At 33.8% G+C, this 20439-nt stretch overlaps 1 protein-coding gene across 5 annotated transcripts in view; it reads left to right on the forward strand.

The window, feature by feature from the left end:
* Positions 1–15485, forward strand: part of LOC126740106 (fatty acid-binding protein, adipocyte) — a 484513-nt gene extending 469028 nt beyond the window's left edge. For 4 of the 5 annotated variants that reach the window (XM_050446015.1, XM_050446012.1, XM_050446013.1 and 1 more), the window contains exons 3-4: positions 14069–14346; positions 15215–15485. In XM_050446015.1, coding sequence (XP_050301972.1) covers positions 14069–14346; positions 15215–15268 — 332 coding nt within the window. In that variant the 3' untranslated portion in view covers positions 15269–15485. Of the gene's footprint in view, positions 1–7656; positions 7950–14068; positions 14347–15214 lie in introns of those variants that run through there. The other variant, XM_050446010.1, reaches the window with a different exon arrangement.
* Positions 15486–20439: the final 4954 nt, after the last annotated feature.

The following is a 20439-nucleotide window of genomic DNA, read 5'->3' on the forward strand; positions in this document are numbered from 1 at the left end:
ACTCTGATTCGATTCGAATTAGAGTTGACGAGATGTACCACATAATGTATTAGGTTAATTACTCAATTAAGTTTTTGAGACAGCATATCCTTTCAGGAGAGAAAGTTCCCGCTAGGCACCATGGTGGAACGAGATCTTCGATAAACTCAAAAAAATCCTAGGAGGGCCCAACACCGAGCACTTCGGGGAGTATCTCAAGAGGCTTGAAATGAGTATACAGAGGTGAAAGATTGCTTTAAGAACTAGGTGAATAAAGAAACAAAAGACTTAGCTGACAAAAGTTCTGTAATGAACTGGAAACGATGTCCGATTCCGTCAGACTGGTCAAACTTCTTATTTCGGATAGAAGACGTAAAATTGTTTCTTTATTGGTAGAAGACAGCTGGACAAGTACTAAAGAGGAAACACTAAAACATCTCCTTGTGACTCACTTCGCAGGAGAGGGCGATGCTAGAACCTGATTGGGGATTGGCTGGACAAATAAAGCCGACAGCACAATCAAATGGGTAGTGAGTAAATTTTGTCCATACAAGGCAGCTGCCAGACCCAGCTCTAATCTTTCCTCAATGAAAGGATGTTTTCTGAGCTAGTGTTGTAATGGGATATGTACCAAAGATATGGAGAGCGGTGAATATAGTCTTCATCCCCAAAGCGGGAAAAAAGAACTACAGCCTGGTCAAGTCTTATAGGTTAAATGTCACAGTTAAACGTCCTTTCTAATAAAAACCCTATTTTGCCCAACATTTAACTCAGGTTATTCTAAAGGCAAATCCACTTCATGGGAATTAACACGCTTATACCAAGGGGCAGTCTACTGAAACTGCTCTACACATCGTAGTTGAAAAAGTAGAAAGGGCCAATAAGGAGGTAACATAAGACGGCTACAAACAAGGATGGCAGGGATGCGCTGGACACGTTAGGTTTCGGGGCATAGCGAAGTGGAGAACAATGAGTGGGCAGACGAATTGGCCAGGCTTGGATCATCTCTCCCAACAATCAGCTCCAACTTACTTAGCCCTACCTTGGACTAAGTAAGATACACATTTTCCATATCCTGGACAACTGGGCATAAGAAAAGAGAAAATTGTAGCAGGAACAGCGGTTGCCGACAGACCAAAGAGCTTCTATCAAATCGAACTAAAGCTGGGATAGCGTTGTTTCGGCACAGAGGGTTTATAGCAGACCTGACCGGATTTCTTACAGGTTATTGTTGACTCAATCGACATCTGCATATCTTAGACGTGGTGCCCAGCCCGCTGTGCCCTAGTTGTGGCGGTGGCTACCGATGCCTCTATCATTTTATCGGAGAACACGAAGGATGAGTTAGGAGCAGAAGAGGAACCTTCGAGTCTCCCTTCCTGCTACGAGAGAAACTAAAGGTCCTCAATTGGAAGGCCTTCATTAGAAGGACGAATCGCCTGCTTAGAGAGACTAGGGAGGGTGGCCAGCGGCAACGGCGGGGTTTCAGGGGTTGGCGGAAAGGCACTTTTAGGCCTACCTGCCAAACACTGTCCCCACACCATTACTACTGGAAGTTCGGTTTTAAAAATCGTAATGTTCGCATCGCGGCTTGGTTAGTTCCCTTGTGGCGGGAAAAGGCGTGGAAACCTCGATTGTGGAAATCGAATTCCACTAGCCGGTCGGAAAAGTCGTTGCCACAACCCGAACTAGGCGCTGTGAGCAAAGATTCCTATTAATCCAGAGTTCTTGACTTAACGAGGAAATGGTATGTGGCGGCCATATTTAATTAGTGAAGTTTGTCCAAAATGTTGGAGTTGAAAGAGACTGGTTGTTCGTAAAACCAGTAATAGTCTGGAGAGGAAAGTTCAGTACGACTGTGTCCTGAAACAGAAGGGCCTCACCACACCCTACATAGCGAGGGTGTGAAGACACTTATTATAGAAAAATAGAAAGTCTCCTGGAAAGATCTCCACAAGGCGATTTGGAAGGGAGCAGCAAAGAAAAGGAGTCTTTAAACAAAATAATTAATTTGATGAATAGCTATAATTGCTTATTCCAAAATCACTCTATCTGAACTTCTGGACTCAGTATCCAAAACCCAAAGGAGCACGAAAATAAGACAAGACAAGACCATAACTACTACTATTACATACAGTGAACGGCAAAAAATAGGGCAATTCAATAAAAATAAATGAGGGCGTGTTCGGTATCTCATGTAGCCGTGGTCAATACCAACTTTTTTATTTTAAATGGAACATTCTATATGCGATTACATTTTTGGATTCTACACAAAATTATAAACATTTTGATGTATCAATTGCTGTTTTTATGAATTTAACAGTCTCTAAAACTTAGTATACTAAAAATAGAAAAAACGAATTTCATTTTTCTATTCTTAATTTTTAATTTCTTTTTTATGAAAACCTAAAAAACATGATACATGTCAAAAAAAATTAGTGTACGGAAAATTATAAATGTAACTCAACGAATTAAATATTTTATTACGTTTTCAAAATGACCGCCATTTACTTCTTGGCAATATGCTAGTCTATTTAAAAACTCATCCAAAATATTGCTAAAAGTATTTTCATTAATTTGACTAATTTCAATTCTAATTTAAAATTTTAGATCATCTAAATTGCGCGGTTTCTCTTAACGAACTTTTAATTTTAAATACCGCCAAAGAAAAAAATCTAGGGTGTGATATCTGGGATCTTGCAGGCTATTTCGTAGGACGTCTCCTACCAATCTACTGTCCGGGAAATACCGAATTTAAATATACCTGACGAGAAAAATGGAGACTAGGAGTGGGGCACCATTCTGTTGAAACCAAATAGATCTGTTTGGCATATTGGCTGATTTGGATTTGGAAAAGAAATTGCGAGAGTTGGAATTAAGTCATTTTGAAGAAATTTTAAATATCGGTTTCCGGTAAACATTTGATCGAATAAAAGGTCTAATGATTTTAATATTTAAAAATAAAACTCCTGGCCAAACATTTAATTTTTGCGGATGCTGTGTATGATTTTCTCTCATCCAATGAGGATAATTTGTGCTCCAATACCTACAATTTTGCTTATTTACCGTACCATTGAAACAAAACCTGGCTTTATTACTAAATAGTATCTGCCGATCACTCAAAACAATGGATTTAAGTTACATATTTAAATCAAATTTTCAGGAAATTCTAGTCTGCGATCAGGATCATCATCATTTAGCTCATGCAGTAATCTAAGTTTGTATGACGAAAAACAAAGAAAAACACAAAGTCACGGTCTCACAACATGTAATAAAAGGTTTATTATTTAAATGTTGCTTTATTTATGTACTGTGAAGTGTGTGGATGGCTTTTAAAGGCTGATGATGCTCTAACTAGAGCGAAACACATGTAGCCCGTTTTATTACATGTTGTGAGACCGTGACTTTGTGTTTTTCTTTGTTTTCCGTCAATTTTGTATGTTGGTCTCTTAGAGAATAATGGATGAGATTTTTGGATTAAGTTTGTATGGATGGTACTTTTTTGTCTTCAATACACTCAAAGTTGCTCGTTGGCTAACAGCATTATTTTAGGCTACTTCATAAGACGAAATATGGAAATTATCTTCCACGTCTAATAAAATATTCATTCTTGTATTTTCACTAATTTTTGGACGAATTGGCGGTATACCATTTTTCACTGTTCCTGTTTCTCTAAATTTTCTTTTAATTTTACTTACAGTACTTTTTGTAACGGGCCTTTCGAAATATTTTGCATTAAACAAATTACAAACTTTTTTTGAGTTTCTTGTTTATCTCCGTATCCAATAAAAATTAAAATTTCAATTCATTGAGTTTCATTTAAAAGAACCATATTTACTTAAACACGCACTGACACAAATCATATTTGACAATTTACTTACCATGACAATATACCTTTTATACATCAAGTAGTGCTTGTTTTTTTTATTACATACTTAAACAATTTTAAGTGCAATTGTTTCATATTTTTTGACATGTATCGTATTTTGTATGTTTTCAGAAAAAAGGAATTAAGAAGTAAGAATAGAAAAGTGAAATCCGTTTTTCTCTATTTTTAGTAAAATAAGTTTTAGAGGCTTTTAAATTTATAAAAACAGCATGTTCCAAAACCGCATATCTTAGAAACAGTTAAATAAAAGTATGGCATGTGATATATTAAAATGTTGTATTTGTATAATGTATAATTTTATGTAGAATCCAAAAATGTAATCACATACAGGGTATTCATTATTAAGAAAGTTGTTATTGACCACGACTCCATGAGATTTTTTGCTGAGAAAAATGTACAATTAAAAATATTAATCAACGTGTGGGAGCGTTTTTTAGAACACGCCCTCATTTTTTTAATTGTAATTTCTTCCATGTTTTTGCCGTTTACTGTATAATACGTCATGCACCTGCACTGCGTGCGCTTCAGATTTTTAATGATAATTATTCTTATTAAAACAATTTGTCTATTTTGCTCAAAGAGAAGTTAATATAAGTTTAAATAAAACGAAAAGACCGATATTTTTATTTTTAAATTAATTATTCCTTCATTATTTTTATTATTGCTAGCTATTCCTTTATTATTAATCATTATGTTTTTTTACAAGTATTATGTAGTTATGTGCCTTTTACGCTTCAAAAGCTAAAGCGTACTTTTTACGCTTTACCCTTCACTACAATGTTGAATAGTAAATCAATAGTTAATCAAAACGATTTCAATCATATATGTTTCTGTATAAATAATAGTTATTTAAATAATTTTTAAAAACAAGAACAAATTCACATAAATAAAATAAATCTACTTAATACTTAATACTACACTTATAATGAAAATATAAATCAAGGACTTTTAAACACAGATAATAATGATTTTATAAATAAAACTGTTATTAATTTGTCAGATAGAGTTTTATCTGATACAGAAATCTTGTTTTTTCTAAAGGTCTCAATTACTCAATTACTTCAAAAATTTTGCCTAAATTAAATATCATTTCAGCTATAGAAAACGCAACGAAAGACTTACCAAGGGATCAACAAGATCAATTTAGAATTAGGACAAAGATAGAAATTCAAAAACCAATTAAAATTAAACAAAATTTAAACTCTTTAGAATTAAAAGCTTTAAAGACACTTAAATCCGATAATACTATTAAAATACTTCCAGCCGATAAGGGTAATGCTACTTTTCTTTTAAATATTACCACTTATGAAAATAAATTAAATTTAATAATTAATGATGGTAATTATTCTAAATTATCTAATAATCCTACAGAAAAACTTGAAAGACAAATTTATAATTTACTTAAAAAGCATAAAAACCAATTTTCTGATATTGATAGATTTAAATTAACTTCACATAATAAAGTAAATCACCACATTTTTATGGTTTACCAAAAATACATAAAATAAATGTTCCTTTAAGACCTATAGTTAGTAGCATAAAATCACCTACTCATCCTCTTGCAAAATAATTTTTAAATATCTTAACTCCATACACTAGTAATTATGAATCTTACATTAAAAATTCTCAACACTTTTTAGAAAAACTTTCTACAATTTCTTTTAACCCTCATGATCTATTGGTAAGTTTTGATGTTGTAAGTCTTTTTACTAATGTTCCTGTTGACAAAACTTTAAATATTGTTAAAAATCAATTAGAGAATGATAATAATTTAGCAGAACGTACAACACTAAGTGTTTTTATTGTTTTTCAATGTTTTTTTCAATGTTCAATTTTAGAACCTTTAACCTATTGTGTAAAAACTACTTATTTCCAATACAATAAGGAATTTCATCAACAAAACTTTGGTTTGGGTATAGGTTCTCCTCTTTCACCAATTTTAAGTAATATATTTATGGAAAATTTTGAATCTGATAATATTAATACATTTGATAAAAAATCTAAAATATGGTGGCTATATATTGATGATATTTATTCAATATATCACCATAACGAAATACTCCAAAGAATCTACTATAAAATTTACTCTTGAAAAGGAGGCTGATGGTCAGCTTCCTTTTCTTGATATTTTAGTTAAAAAAGATTTACACAATTTTGAAACTAGAATTTACCGTAAACCAACTTATACTAATAGATATCTTAATTTTAATTCTAATCATCCAATAATGGTAAAAAGAGGAGTGGTAAAAAGTTTATATGATCGTGCAAACATTATTTGTAATAATTAATATTTAGCAGCTGAAAAAGATTTTATTAAAAATATCTTAATACAAAATAATTATCCCAAAGAATTTTTGGAAAATTGCTTTAAAGAGTTTGATAATCCACGTATAAAATTGAATCAACCATTTTTTACGACAAATCTTATTTTACCATTTATTCCAGGTTTTTCTGATAAGATAAAAAGAATTGCTAAAAAATGTAATATAAGAACTATTTTTAAATCACAAAACACATTACGATACTTATTAACAAAAACTAAACTTTTCAATGAAAATGAGTTTAATTAAAATAATATAAAATTCCTTGTACTTGTGGTAAATTTTACATAGGTGAAACCTGTACACCATTACCAAAAAGAATTAATAAACATAAATCTTACATAAAAAACAATTATTTTCAAAACATGCATGCATAAACACAACATGAATTCGACAATAACCATAGAATAGACTGAAATGATTCCTCAATTTTAGCAAAGGAACCAATTTCAAAATTACGTAAACTAAAGGAAAGTGCATTTTATAATGTTAAATGAAGATAAATGCTTAGCTACTTGTTCGGTTGATTTTCATAATACATGGATTCCTTTGCTAAAGAGAGAGGTAGATCAGGGTATTCTCAAAATTAATTAATGATTTAAAATATTTGATTCATATATTTTCTATCATTAATTTTCATTATGATCACACCCCTTTAATTTTAAAGAAGTAACCTTTGAATTTTTTGTTATCTTTCAAAATAGTTTGTCAAACTATTAATAAACCGTCAAATCATATGAAAAAGTATTTAAAGTATTTTCGAATTAGAAAGAAATTTTGATGGTATTACATAGCTGAAGATTTACAAGATAAATATATTTTATTTTTAATTTAATTACCTTGATAATAATAGTAGTAGATATAACTACCGAAACGTTGGTTCAAATTAGGTATTTTTTTAAAAGTAGGTCTTTTTGTTGTTTTTATCGTTTTTTAATTTTAATATTCACAACAAAGTTAGGTAGGATATTGAAAAGAAGAAACGAGCTCAGAGATTAATAGATTAAACCTCAGCTCCTAGATATATAAATAATCTATTATACCTCAAGTAAATTATTGTATTTAAAACTTATTGAACTTAAATTAAATTAAGTAGCTATATCGAACGGTATCATTACAGATTTGAGTTCGTATTTCTTTTAAATACGTGAATAAGTCTATTTTCTTCTTCTTTTCAATTTTTTAAGCGTGTGAGATAAAAAATTTTAAATTGATTTTTGCTATAAGTGACTTAATACCCAATAAAATAAGTAACTCAAAATGTAATATTGTTTTTTTGAGAACGAAAAGTTCGTTTAAATTTTTATTTTAGTAGAGTCAACGAAATCTCCCGTACTATTTACTTATTAAAGTATTTATTTTTTATTCCACCTGGCTGATACACACTGTATACTATTTGTAGTACATTTTATTAACGGAGCCAACCATACCGATATTGAATACGTACATTTTAAGTTGAGAAGCGACCGCGCCACAGTAACAGGAGAGTATAGTGTGATAATAATTGAATCGAATAAGGCACATTCGACTTTGAACCGAACTGAACATTAATTTTATCATTTGCAAAATTATTGTTTATTGTCGGGTTGTGTAAATTCCGTTTAGTACGTGTCAGTAGCATTTAGCAGAGGCTTATTAGCTTTTTATTGCACTTACAAGTTACTGTACAATAAATCCCAAAATGTCTCTCGAGGGTTTGCTTAACAAGAAATACAAGCTGGCTACCAGTGATAAATTCGACGAGTACATGAAGGCTTTAGGTAATTTTTTTCCATTTATCACTTTTATAGCATTGTTTCATGATATTTTTAACTTATTTCGTTAATTATTCACACAAGATTTCAGCATAAAATCCAAATCAGTCGTGTTGCATCCATCCTCGTTTGCCGGCCGGTTTGGGTGAGGCATGCAGATAACCTCACCATTTTTAGCCTAAGGCGATTACATATTTGTATTTGCATTGAATTGCAATAAACATCTCAAAATGTTATAACATTTGTTATTATAATATTTTTATGTATCCAAAATTGATATGTAGTATCCATAAAATGGATGTTTATCCATAATCCACAAAAAAAAATTGGATAAATCATATTTTGTACTAAAAAATCAATAACTTTTTACTAAATGACCTCCTTTTCAAAGCATTGCAATGTGAAAACTGCAATATGGCCAATATGTCAATTTCCTACATGAATTCCTAGCAGTGTTGCAATACTTTAACACATTCCATAAGATTAAGGTAAAAGGCAATTACTACCATGAAGACAATCATAAGTTCTGGTTTTCAAATGAAATTTCTTGTTTCCGATTGTTGAACACTTTGAACTATTTACTCTATTTTATTATGCACTAATTGTTTATATTAATAATATAATATGGGCTATAATGCTTTAATATATTAGTATTAGATGGTATAAATATCAATATATTAAAGTCATTATAGCCAGGATTTTTTTGTTGTGTTATACTGGGTTGTGATGCAATAACAGATAAATTCAACAATAGGGAATATATTTTTTTCAATCCTTGGATATGTCAAAAATAGCTTTATTGTTATGTAACATAATCTGTTGTTATCAAAGCATTATATAAAACCTTAAAGATAGTTGACAACATAATCTTTTACAAAAATTTTAATAATTCTTACATACATAGGATACAGAACACACCCAAAGAAAACCTAGTAAGAAGTTACATCACACTATGCAAAACCCTTCACTTTCAAAAACTTGTCTAGAGAATAAAATGCTTTAGCAAGCAAAAGTTTCTTTATATTTTTCCTAAAGCATTTTTCACAATTTATTAGCCTTATATAAAGGGGTAGGTGGTTAAAAAGCCTTCTGCCCCCATACACAATAGAGGACTTAATCTGCTCACTTTTTGGGATAGGCAGAGCCAGCAGAGGTAAAGAGAAGGTTGTTCAGAGATTGTAGCCCGAGAAGGGGGGGCCAAGCTGATGGCAATATTTTTTGTTTATAAGACAAACAGTCTCTAAAATAAAAAGGCATGGCAATGTTAGGATAGGGTGTTTTAAAAATAATGGCCTACAGGGGCTACAAAGGGCTCTTTTTTGCAAAATAACTAGAGAGCTGAACAAATACTGAGAGCACAAGCCCCAAAACACAGTACCATATCTCAGATGAGACTCAATAAGAGCATGGTCGGAAATTTTAGCCCAGAGTCCAAGAGAATGTGTTATTACTCTAATAGCATAACAGTTGGATGATAACTTCCCTATTAAAGAAGAGATATGATTTTCAAATTTTAATTGCTTATCAATCCTCAGACCCAAAAATTTGCATGTTTCAGAAGGACTTATTGTTTCATTTTGCAAAGTGACAGTTTCAAAGTTACATTTAAAAGTTAATATATTAGTTTTAGAAATATTAAAAGTTAATCTATTAGATTCACACCATGACTTTACAAGAATTAAATCTTCATCAACAATATTCTTTAACCTCTTGGTGTCAGTGTCATGCCAAAGTAATGTTTGTTTGGCAGGAGTATTCTGATTACGTATGTCTTCGGTGATTTTAATGTACCAGATGCTCGCTGGGGGAGTAACAATCTTGGTGCTGTGGTTGAGTGCAGTCCTAACTCTCCAGGTTTAACTCTAGGTCAGTTTTATGCTTATTTGAATTTTTTTCAAAAAATAACAATACCTAATGATAGATTGGTTTATTTGGATGTGATCTTCACTAATAAAAGTAATCTTGTGGTAACAGAAGCAATCGACTACCTTTTTGATAAATCTCAAAACCACAAAGCGTACAACTTTCAATTAGATTTGTGTGGTAAATTCAAGCCAAATGTAGAGTATGTAGAATTTTATTATGATTTTAAGCTTGCAGATTATGATGGCATTAATAATTACTTGTCTGGAATTGACTGGACTACAATACTGAACACGACTGATATTAACATAGCTGTCTCTCAATTCTATCACATTTTAAACATGGCAATAGCCCTTTTTGTTCCTCTCAAAAGATATAAGACATCTGATTTTCCCAAGTGGTTCTCGGGTGAACTTAAATATCTAGATACACAAAGAAGAGTGCTCACAAGAATTACATCAGTACTCATGATCAATCTGATTATGTCACTTTTTTTAATCTCAGGGCGAGGTGCAAAACTTTAATGAAAATTTGCTACCGTGATTATATTTCTAATTTAGACCAATTACTGTGTACTGACCCTAAAAGCTTTTGGTATCACCTCAATAGTAGGAAGGCAGTAAATAAAATTCCAAATTTAATGTATTATGGTGATAATGAATTTTCTGGTTGCGACCAGATAGCGGAGGGTTTTGCCCAGTTTTTTTCAACTGTCTACAATACTAATATAAATAAAAATAACAATTATTATATGGGTCAACAGGTGGGAGAAAATATGACAATTCCTAATCTCCAACTGTCTGTTGGTTTGATTTTTGATAAACTTTTAAAATTAAAGGCCAAAGTTAGTTTAGGTCCTGATGGGATACCAAACTATTTTTTACAAAAATGTGTCTGTACTGTTTCTCGCCCTCTATTCTTCCTTTTTTAGAAAACCCTTGGCTCAGCACTCTTTCCGTCATTATGGAAGCATAGTTTTGTGGTACCAATATTTAAATCAGATGATAATGACCAAATAGGCAACTATAGGGGCGTTTGCATTCAGTCGGCCATTCCAAAACTGTTGGACAGTCTTATCTACGACCAAATTTATTTCTATTGCAAGGAGCTGTTGCTCAATCAGCAGCATGGGTTTAGTTCGGGCAGATCTACGATCACTAACTTGTTGATCTATCAGCAGGATCTGTTGGATGCCTTGGAGAGGGGATGTGATTATAGACTTCTCCAAGGCTTTTGATAGATTCGATCACAGAATCTTGCAGGAGAAACTTAGAGTGTTTGGTTTCTCCAATCATATAGTTGCCTGGTTCACAAGCTTCTTGTCAGGCCGGACTCAGCAGGTTAGATTGGGTAGTGCTAGATCCAGCAATATCAATGTATGTTCTGGTGTACCTCAGGGTGGACACTGCTCACCATTGCTCTTTAACATTTTCATTAATGATATAGCTACATGTTTTAAAAATAGTGCCTTTTTATTGTTTGCAGATGACCTGAAATTTTATAGAGTAAAAAAAATTTTGTTACAGAATGACCTGAATAGGTTAAATGATTGGTGTGTCAACAATATCTTATTCTTAAACATAAAGAAATGTAATTATATTACTTTTTACAAAAGAAGTAAAAAAGTTGTAACATCATACAATATAGAGGGAAGCCCTGTTCAGTATTCTGATACAATCAAGGATCTGGGCATTTATTTTGACAATCATTTAAATTTTAATATACATATAAATAATATAGTGGTTACGTCCTCCAGGGTTCTAGGTTTTGTTCTGCGTAACTGTAGAGAGCTATCAGTCGAGACCTGTAAGAGAGTGTACATGTCTTTGGTGGTTTCTTTATTGGAGTATGGCTCAATGATATGGTCCCCCTATTACACGAACAGCTGTCTGGCCCTTGAAAGGTTTCAGAATAAATTTCTAAGATTTTGTCTATTTAAATTAAATTTGGAAATACCGAACGATCATGTTTATGATGATGCACGGGAAGTGCTGGCTATGATAACATTGAGAGTAAGACGTATTCGTGGTGATTTAACCTTTGTATTTAATCTTCTTAATGGTCTGATTGTATGCCCCGACCTTCTCGGTAGAATTAGCTTCATGTCCCCTCAAGACTCTTGAGACAAAACCGACTATTTGCTTTGCCTTTTCACAGTACCAACTATGCCACTCACTGCCCTATCGAAAGAACCTTAAATATTATCAGCCATGAGGATATTGAGGTTGTGGACATTGGCTTGTCTAGTTTTAGGAATCAAATTAGAGAGATTGTGTAAACTCTTCTGTTGATTTTATGTTGGTTTGCCTGTAAAAACATATTTGTATTTTAGCTATTTTAAGTTATGGTTAGGTGTAACTATTGAACTTTGTAATATTTTTTTTTTGTAATGGGATTGATCCCATCTATTAAATAAATAAATAAAAATGTTGTATTATCTGCAAAGATAGTAAATTTGCCCTTAATTGGAATTTGAGAGATATCATTGACATATAGCAGGAACAAAAACAGAACCCTGGGGTACACCCACATCCATATCAAGACGGGATGATATATCGTTGTCAAAGAAGACCCTTTGTGTTCTTCCAGATAGGTAAGAATGAAACCAGTCGAGAGCAACTCCTCTCAATCCATAGGTTTCTAGCTTCTGCAGCAGTATTCTGTGACTTACACAATCAAACGCCTTAAATAAGTCATAGTATACCGTCGCCGCACTCTCCCCAGCGTTCAACCCCATGACTCTCCAAAAAATTGAAAATAGCATCAGATGAACCCAGTTTCGTCTGGAATCCAAATTGCTGATGGTTAAGATCATTATGCTGTTTCAAAAATTCAATCATCCTAGTTTTTACCAATCTCTCTACAAGCTTGCTGAAATTTGATGGGTCATAATAGTTTCCACCCAATGGTATAATCAAGGCATCTTTAAGTAAATGTGGAAAGGACACACTTGAAAGTGAAACATTTATCACCTCAGCCAAAGAATCAAGGGTTGGTAGCGGTAGTGCTATTAGGACCTTTAGTGACATCCCATCCCATCCAGAAGAGTTCTTATTTTGAGCTTCTATTATTTCACTAGAATCTGTTGGTCTAAAGAAAAATGTTTCAGGCACCTTAATGTTGTGTAAGTATGAGCGCGGACTGTATATACGCGGATATGTGGACTTTTATTTTTGAAACAAATTTGTAAAGGTTTATAAATTGGTCTATCTACATGTCTTTTTATTCCATCTTCTAGAGAAAGTTTTTCATTCCAGTCTCATTCAATACGCATTCTAATTGTATTATGTGTGAGTTAGGTTTACCAAACAATTGAATGCAACTAAGTTTGTTAATTTTAATTGAATTTGTTTAGTTTCTGATTTTAATACACATACTTTTTTACCTGCTTATAAGTCACATAGTCTTTATAAACACGTAATAAATCATAATTATTACTTCAACAAATCAAAGTAAATTAGTACCAATTACTGTTATTTCCCAGGTCTATATTTGGAATTAATATAAATAGTATCTTAATTGAGAGTCAAATAGATGCTCGTTTTTCATCAGTTTTACACATTAAATGATATCTAATTAATTAATCAACGGCTAAGTTATTAGATATCATAATTTTTACTGTAATCCTTTTACTTTACTTATTATCTTGTATGAAATTATTTTTAATTCTCATTTTATATCCATAACAATCAATGCAACAAAATATAGTGAAGAGAATGCTACACTTATTTACTTATGAAAGTGACATTCACATGACATGATAATGAAATACTTTATTAATTATTGTGAAAAAAGCATAATACTAAATTCAAAAATAAATGCTGTAATCTGAACCACTTTTGTGTATACAAATATTGACTCCTCCACTTGTAAGGTATCTAAAAATATTTTTGTCATAGAAAAAATATTTAGTAAATTTATAAGTAGTTTTAAACTTTTGTTGGATGCTTTTCCAACAAAATTCAAAGAAACTATATTTACCAATTAAAGTACCCTAGCAACCAAACCTCTAATTCTTATCTATATTATAAAAATATGTTTACTCCAGTGATATAAAGTTTAATTGCCGCGCCGGAATGCCAATTCAATAAAAAGTAATGTTCACTGATGTATTTATTTCCAAATAGCAAACGTTTGCGTATTTTAACAAGCCTCATTCTATTTTTCATTATTTATGGTTCGTTAAAGGTGATTATGTAAATATCCTAAATTTATAGTGCTTACTATTATAAAACTTCAATGACATTATGGTATTTTTACAGGTGTAGGCTTGGTAACCAGGAAACTTGGCAACACTGTTTCACCAGTGGTGGAACTGAAAAAGGAAGGTGATGAATACATCTTGACATCCAACTCTGCATTTAAGAACATTGTCACCAAATTTACACCTGGAGTGGAATTCGACCAGGAGACTCCAGATGGCAGGAAAGTTAAGTCCACTATCACTATTGAGGGTAACACCCTGAAAGAGGTGCAGAAGGCCGGAGATGGCAAAGTGACCACCATTGATAGGACCTGGACTGATGATGAAATTAAAATGGTATGACAGTTTTGAATTTGAATTTTAGGACAGAGAATTTAAGATTATGTCGTTTTCCTTATTATGCGACCAGATTACTCATAACCACAGGTGATTCGCGGATATAAAATCTCGAGTTCCTGCCACAGGTGGCGTTTGTATTTTGATCTTGTCAAATTTTCATTGAGTATTTATTAAAAATTAGGCAAGTTTTTTTTACTGTTTTTTAAAAACCAGGAGAAATTATTTTTGACTATTTGCTTGGTTACTCTAATATAAGACATTTTTAAAATATTATAATAACAATATTTCAATAAGTTTTTGAAAAAATAAAATTACTATTAAATGTCAATGGTGTTGAATCTAATCTCTATTGCATCAAAACTGTATCGGGATCCATATATGTCCCTAATATTTCTCGTATTTGTTAATGACCATCACTGCCTGGAATGGCTATAAAGTTTGTTGACATGTTTTCTCTGTACACTTTTGGTAAAGTTTCTGGTAACGTATGTGGTTAATTACTCAAAATTGAGAAAATCATATTATAGCCTCTTAAGGAAAATTACGGACTATTGTTTCTCCTTGCATATTATCGCATATGCAAGGTATTCTTAAATATGATGTACATACTGAAGGCTGTAATTTTATTTAATTTTATTGCTGTAAACATATGTACATAAATGCTTTTTACGGACTCAGGTCTAATCCTCTCAGTCTACACAGTTTTTAAATTAATATTTTTTTATAGCCGAGTTTATAAAACAACTTTTAAAACTGCAAGTGGCAGACTATTTGGTAGTATTGCATACTAAAATCCATTATATGTAAAATAACTACACATAACCAAAAAAAATCGTATCTAATATCATAATTTTCATATTTCCAGGTTATGAATATTGGAGATATTACCGCTACTAGAATCTACAAGGTTCAACAGTAAGACCACTACAACATTCAATAAGACTCTGTTAGGTTATTAATTTAAAAACATTGTTATTTTTTCTATTCCAATGTTACTTTTTCTTATGAATAATGTATATCTAGGTATCAGTAATTGTTAATCATTAATTTTTGGTACTATTTAATAGAATATTTAGTTAGTTTAATAAATACCTAGATTTTATATTTTGAGTAATAAATTCTCATCACAGACTAAATTGGTATTTATTCTCTAAAAATAAAACCTACATAGGCAAGTAATAACCTTTCAGTCATGAAAGTATTTGAACGGCAGCCTTAAGATTAAAACCCCCCATTGATCAAGGTGCTTCCATTGATCTCCAGAGTGTCTTTTTATTGAGCAGACTCTGTAGTGATAGCTACACATTTGGTTCCAGTACAACATACATATAATCGACATTATCTTATATACTCAATGTACATATCATCGACATTATGTCAATTGTAGTTTGGTAGATCCCAGATTAGCAAGGGAGTCCGCATTACTTGACTGGCCAGAAACCCAAACTCGGTTACACTTGAACTTTTGCTTTCTCCATGTAGGGCTACCAAGCCAGAGCAATGTATGTGAGGTTTAACAAAAGATGAGTGGATCCAGTGAATGATCTTAAGGGACAGGTGCTACCGAAAGGCCTTCTGCAGCCCCGAAGGGAGATTGCCTTCTTAATATTGGTATCTGCGTAATCGTGCCAGAAAAGCTTGGAATGCAGTGTGATTTCTAGAAATCGTACAGTCGTGAAGTATTTTAGCTGCACGTATCTGAGAAACATAATGGGTGTTATGTCAAAGTTACGTCTTCTTATGTAAAGTAGGAGTTCTGCTTCTTTGGGGTTAATTATTAGTCCCTCCGAGAGACAATACTGGTCTTCATGGGGCCCCATATTGTGACAGCGCCCTTTCCCGGGCAAACTACTACTAGGTCGATGCCAGAGATAGTGACTGTCTTTCGACACAGAAATCTTGAAAAAGTTCTTAAAGATTTGAATACTAACAAGATCACCAGTCCCAATACAATACCGATAATAGTATTAAAACAGTGTGCCGTCGTCCTGATTCCACTGTTGTGCAAACTTTTTTTTCATACAGAAAATGTATTTTTCAATTCCTCCGGATTTTAAAACAGGGAAAAAGACGGTGCCCATCAATTACCTTCCAATTGCTTTAGTCCCGGCAATCGTCAAGGTAATTGGGAAACTTGGCAATCAGCACATTTTTAAATACCTGGAGTCCATTAACATTATCCACCATACTGACGATTTGGCTTTCGAAAACAGAGTCTACTGACTTCTCTGTTGGCCTATGGCACGCATCTTTGAACCGAGGCTATCGAGAAATATGATGAATCCCATGCAATAGCTATATATTCCAAAGGCATTCGATAGAGTGTTTCATGAAACCCTCTTAAGCAAAACTGTATTCTTAAGGTTTGCGACCAACTTGTTGTTAGTTGGCTTGGAAGCTTCCTCGAGAATTGATCTGTCCAGGTTGTCGTTGATGGACATATCTCGCAGAGCTTTTAAATTAACGCTTGCGTTCCTCAGCTTTGCTGATGACACTAAATTGGTGTATTCCTTAAAGTCGCCCAATGAGGTGACACCCAGTACCATAGACGTCGCCAGGTAACAACTATTAATGCCGACCTTAACACCATTTTGGAGTGGGGTGAGTGCAATCTGAGTGAGTTTAACGCAGCTAAGACTCGGACTGTTGTATTTTCAAAGAGGCTGGCTCTGCCTCCCCAAACTTCATGTCTGGGCTTCCTTTGCCACTGTCTTTGTCGGTTCCCTTGTTAGGTGTGGAAGTAATATGTCTTAGCATGATCATATAACGGGAATAGCAAACGTGGAAAAACTTGGTGCTCTCTTTAAAATGAAAATGCTGTATACACCGCAACAGCTTACAAGGCTCAGGTTGAGTATTGTTTTCACATATGGAGCTCTGCACCCAAACACACTTTGAAGCTACTTGGTTCCATTTAAAGGAGGATCATACATTATATAGGAGAACTAGTGATAACAAGAGGCTTGGATAGTTTGGCGCGTAGAAGAGAGGGAGCGGACTCGACTCTGTTTTATAGATACTATCATGGTAAATGCTCATCCGAACTGGCCCATATAATTCCACTTAGAGCTATACACATGATCTACTTGGCAGATGCGACTCACGATTATCAAGTGCATCTTCAGACGTCTCGAATGTTGCTCTATCGGGATCCCTTTTTATGGAAAAGTGCTAGTCGGTGGAATCAACTCCCAAAGCACGTCTTTCCCGAACATTACCATTTGCAAAACTTGAAGAAAAATATCCACAGGCACCTTCACTATACTCGTGTACCAAAAAAAAAAGTCGTTAAGGTAGGCCGGCCCTGTTTAGATCATTGATATAACGAATAACCACTAACTCCTAGATACCCCAGAGTTGGAGATAGTAGTCCTCCTTACGGACAGCCTCTATCCTCCATCATTTTAAGAACCTTGTTCTCCAGGAGCACTCTATCTAACCAGACAAGTTTCTAAACCCCTATTCTTATTTCACACTTTCGTACACCTTTGAATGACTTAATCGCCGATATCCTCCTAGCAGTGCAATCGAGGGACGAGTTGCAGCCTGAAAAGCGAGAGCATAGAATAACTTTTAAGATCTATCGCCATTTGGCAATGAGAGCTATCCCATATTAGCTTTTTTATTTCCAGGATCCATAACCAGTACTTTGCAGAGGCGTACCGCAAGAAGTATTTATTTAAACTGCGTGAAACGGCTCCCAGTCAAAGGCGGGTCGGTGTTTTACCATGCTGTTTGTCTACCAAGCGTTCTCAGCGTTAGCAGATCTCCTGCTAAGTAGACAGCTATACTCGAATGCCGCGACTGTCGCATTAGCATATTGTAACCGTATTAGCAACACCAAATCGAAAACGAAGATTCCGCCAACCTGGAATATACTGCAAAACTAGAAGAAAACTGTGTAACACTAAAAGAGAGTTACAACAGTTGGAACAAAAATTTATAAAATAAGTAACTAGAAAAATTAATTGTAGAAAAATCTTTTTCACCCCAAAAGAAGATTCTTTATTAATGAAGGACACAATCCAGGAATAACAAAACAAAATTACAACATTAAACGAAAGTGTTGATTCGATGAGTTGTCCTGTTGACCACTGCCCAAGGACCACAAAAACAAAGTTTGTGCCAATACCGAATCTATTGGACTGATATGCCTCAATTTGATGGGACTACATCATGGAATATTTATCAGCGTCAGTCAGCGGCTGCAAAGGCAAACGGTTGTTCATACAGAGAGAAGGCACTGCCCTTACATTGGCCTCGAGAGGAAATGCTGCTGAAAAATCATCCTGCAAAGAATATCCTCCGAAGAACAAGAAGTCTACAATCACCTAGTAAGACATTTGGAGATGCTTTCTGGCCAGTTACACTTGGAACATGTCTACCACACGCAGTTGAAAAATCGGGGCCAACACTCAGGGGAGTACTTGCAAGAATTTAAAGCTGATATTGCACGTCTGATTCGACAGTCATATCCAGATGCCGCCAAAAAGTGTTTGGCAATTCAAGCATTCCCGATGGACTCCGTGATGCTAAAATGAGGCAGTACTTACTAAAAGCACATCCTTTTAAGCTAGTAGATGCACTAACACGGGCCGTTGAATTCGAAGCTGCCAAGATCACGAACGAGGGTCAGAGTCGTGTCCAGCAAGTGATTCGAGGAGAGAACCACTTTGACAAATCGGTTAAGCATATGATAAGGGAGGCAATTGCGGGACGTAGTTGCCAAGATCGCAAGTTGGAGTGCTGCCAAAAGCACATCCTTTTAAGCTAGTAGATGCACTAACACGGGCCGTTGAATTCGAAGCTGCCTCGAAGATCACGAACGAGGGTCAGAGTCGTGTCCAGCAAGTGATTCGAGGAAAGAACCACTTTGACAAATCGGTTAAGCAAATGATAAGGCAGGCAATTGCAGGACGTAGTTGCCAGGATCGCAAGTTGGAGTGCTGCAAAATGTGGCAAAGCAGGTCACATACAAAGGCACTGTCTGGAGGGTGCTAGTTCCACTCCCGCGAAACTAAAGAAGTCTTATGGTTGGACTATGGTATGGTTTGGACTTTTAGAGTTAACGAGTTTTGGTTAGTAGTAAAACTGTCTCGTGAATTAAACTAAAGAAGGTCGGTGCGAAGGGGCGATCGTTTACCTGCATCTTAATGCTAACAAGCCGTAGTAAGAAGACCCCGTCAGAGGATCACAAGCCGTGTTAGTACTCGGAGGAGAAAGATGCTCAGTTGTAGAGAACCACTATCGTCGATGATACTTGTCAAAATAGGGATCTTATAAAAAAGCCAAGAGGAATGTCAAATCATACTGGGCACAGTGGAACCCTATGGTCTGGCGAGTATATAAGGAGCCGTCGCCGTCAGGAGGACAGGCAAGTCGGAATATTAAAGCCACTTTTAAATAGACATAAATAGTAGTAAATAAATACAGCGTAAATAAATATTTCTAGTAGTCTTGAGTGATCGTGTGTAATGTGCAGGTGTAAAATAAATCAGCTCACTATTTTTGTGCATCGAGTGTTTTAATTCACACCTAACGAACGGTAATGCTACAATATGGTAAAATGCTACAATATGTTAACAATATATCCTTTGTGTCAAAATATGATAGTTTCCTTTATGTTACTTTTTATTTTGACACTTCGATATACAAGATGTCAACATTTGCTTCCAACTTTTTTTAAACTCCAACTTCTTTTGATATATCTGATTACGTCTTACCAAAGTACACATCACGTATAATTTTTTGTTAAACATTCTAAACAATCTAAACAGAGTTATCGAATTATTAAAATATCTTGGAAAGGAATGTTCATAGGCTTAATCAGAACAAAAATAAGGACTAAAGGTACCACACCCTCCAACTTTCTTACGAGGTTTTGTTTTTGTTTTTTTAATAAATTTATACAAAATATATTATGAGAAAAGACTAAAAAATATATTTTCTTTAAGTGAAATTAAATAAAGAAAATGTCATATTTTGATAAAAATAATCAAATTAACTTACTAATTTGTAACACCCCGTATATGCTTTTAAACGTTTGATTATATCTTTTCTTCAAGAAACAGTTTTAATAAATCGGAGATC

The sequence above is a fragment of the Anthonomus grandis genome, chromosome 9, assembly GCF_022605725.1.
Source record: "Anthonomus grandis grandis chromosome 9, icAntGran1.3, whole genome shotgun sequence".
Classification (NCBI taxonomy): domain Eukaryota; kingdom Metazoa; phylum Arthropoda; class Insecta; order Coleoptera; family Curculionidae; genus Anthonomus; species Anthonomus grandis.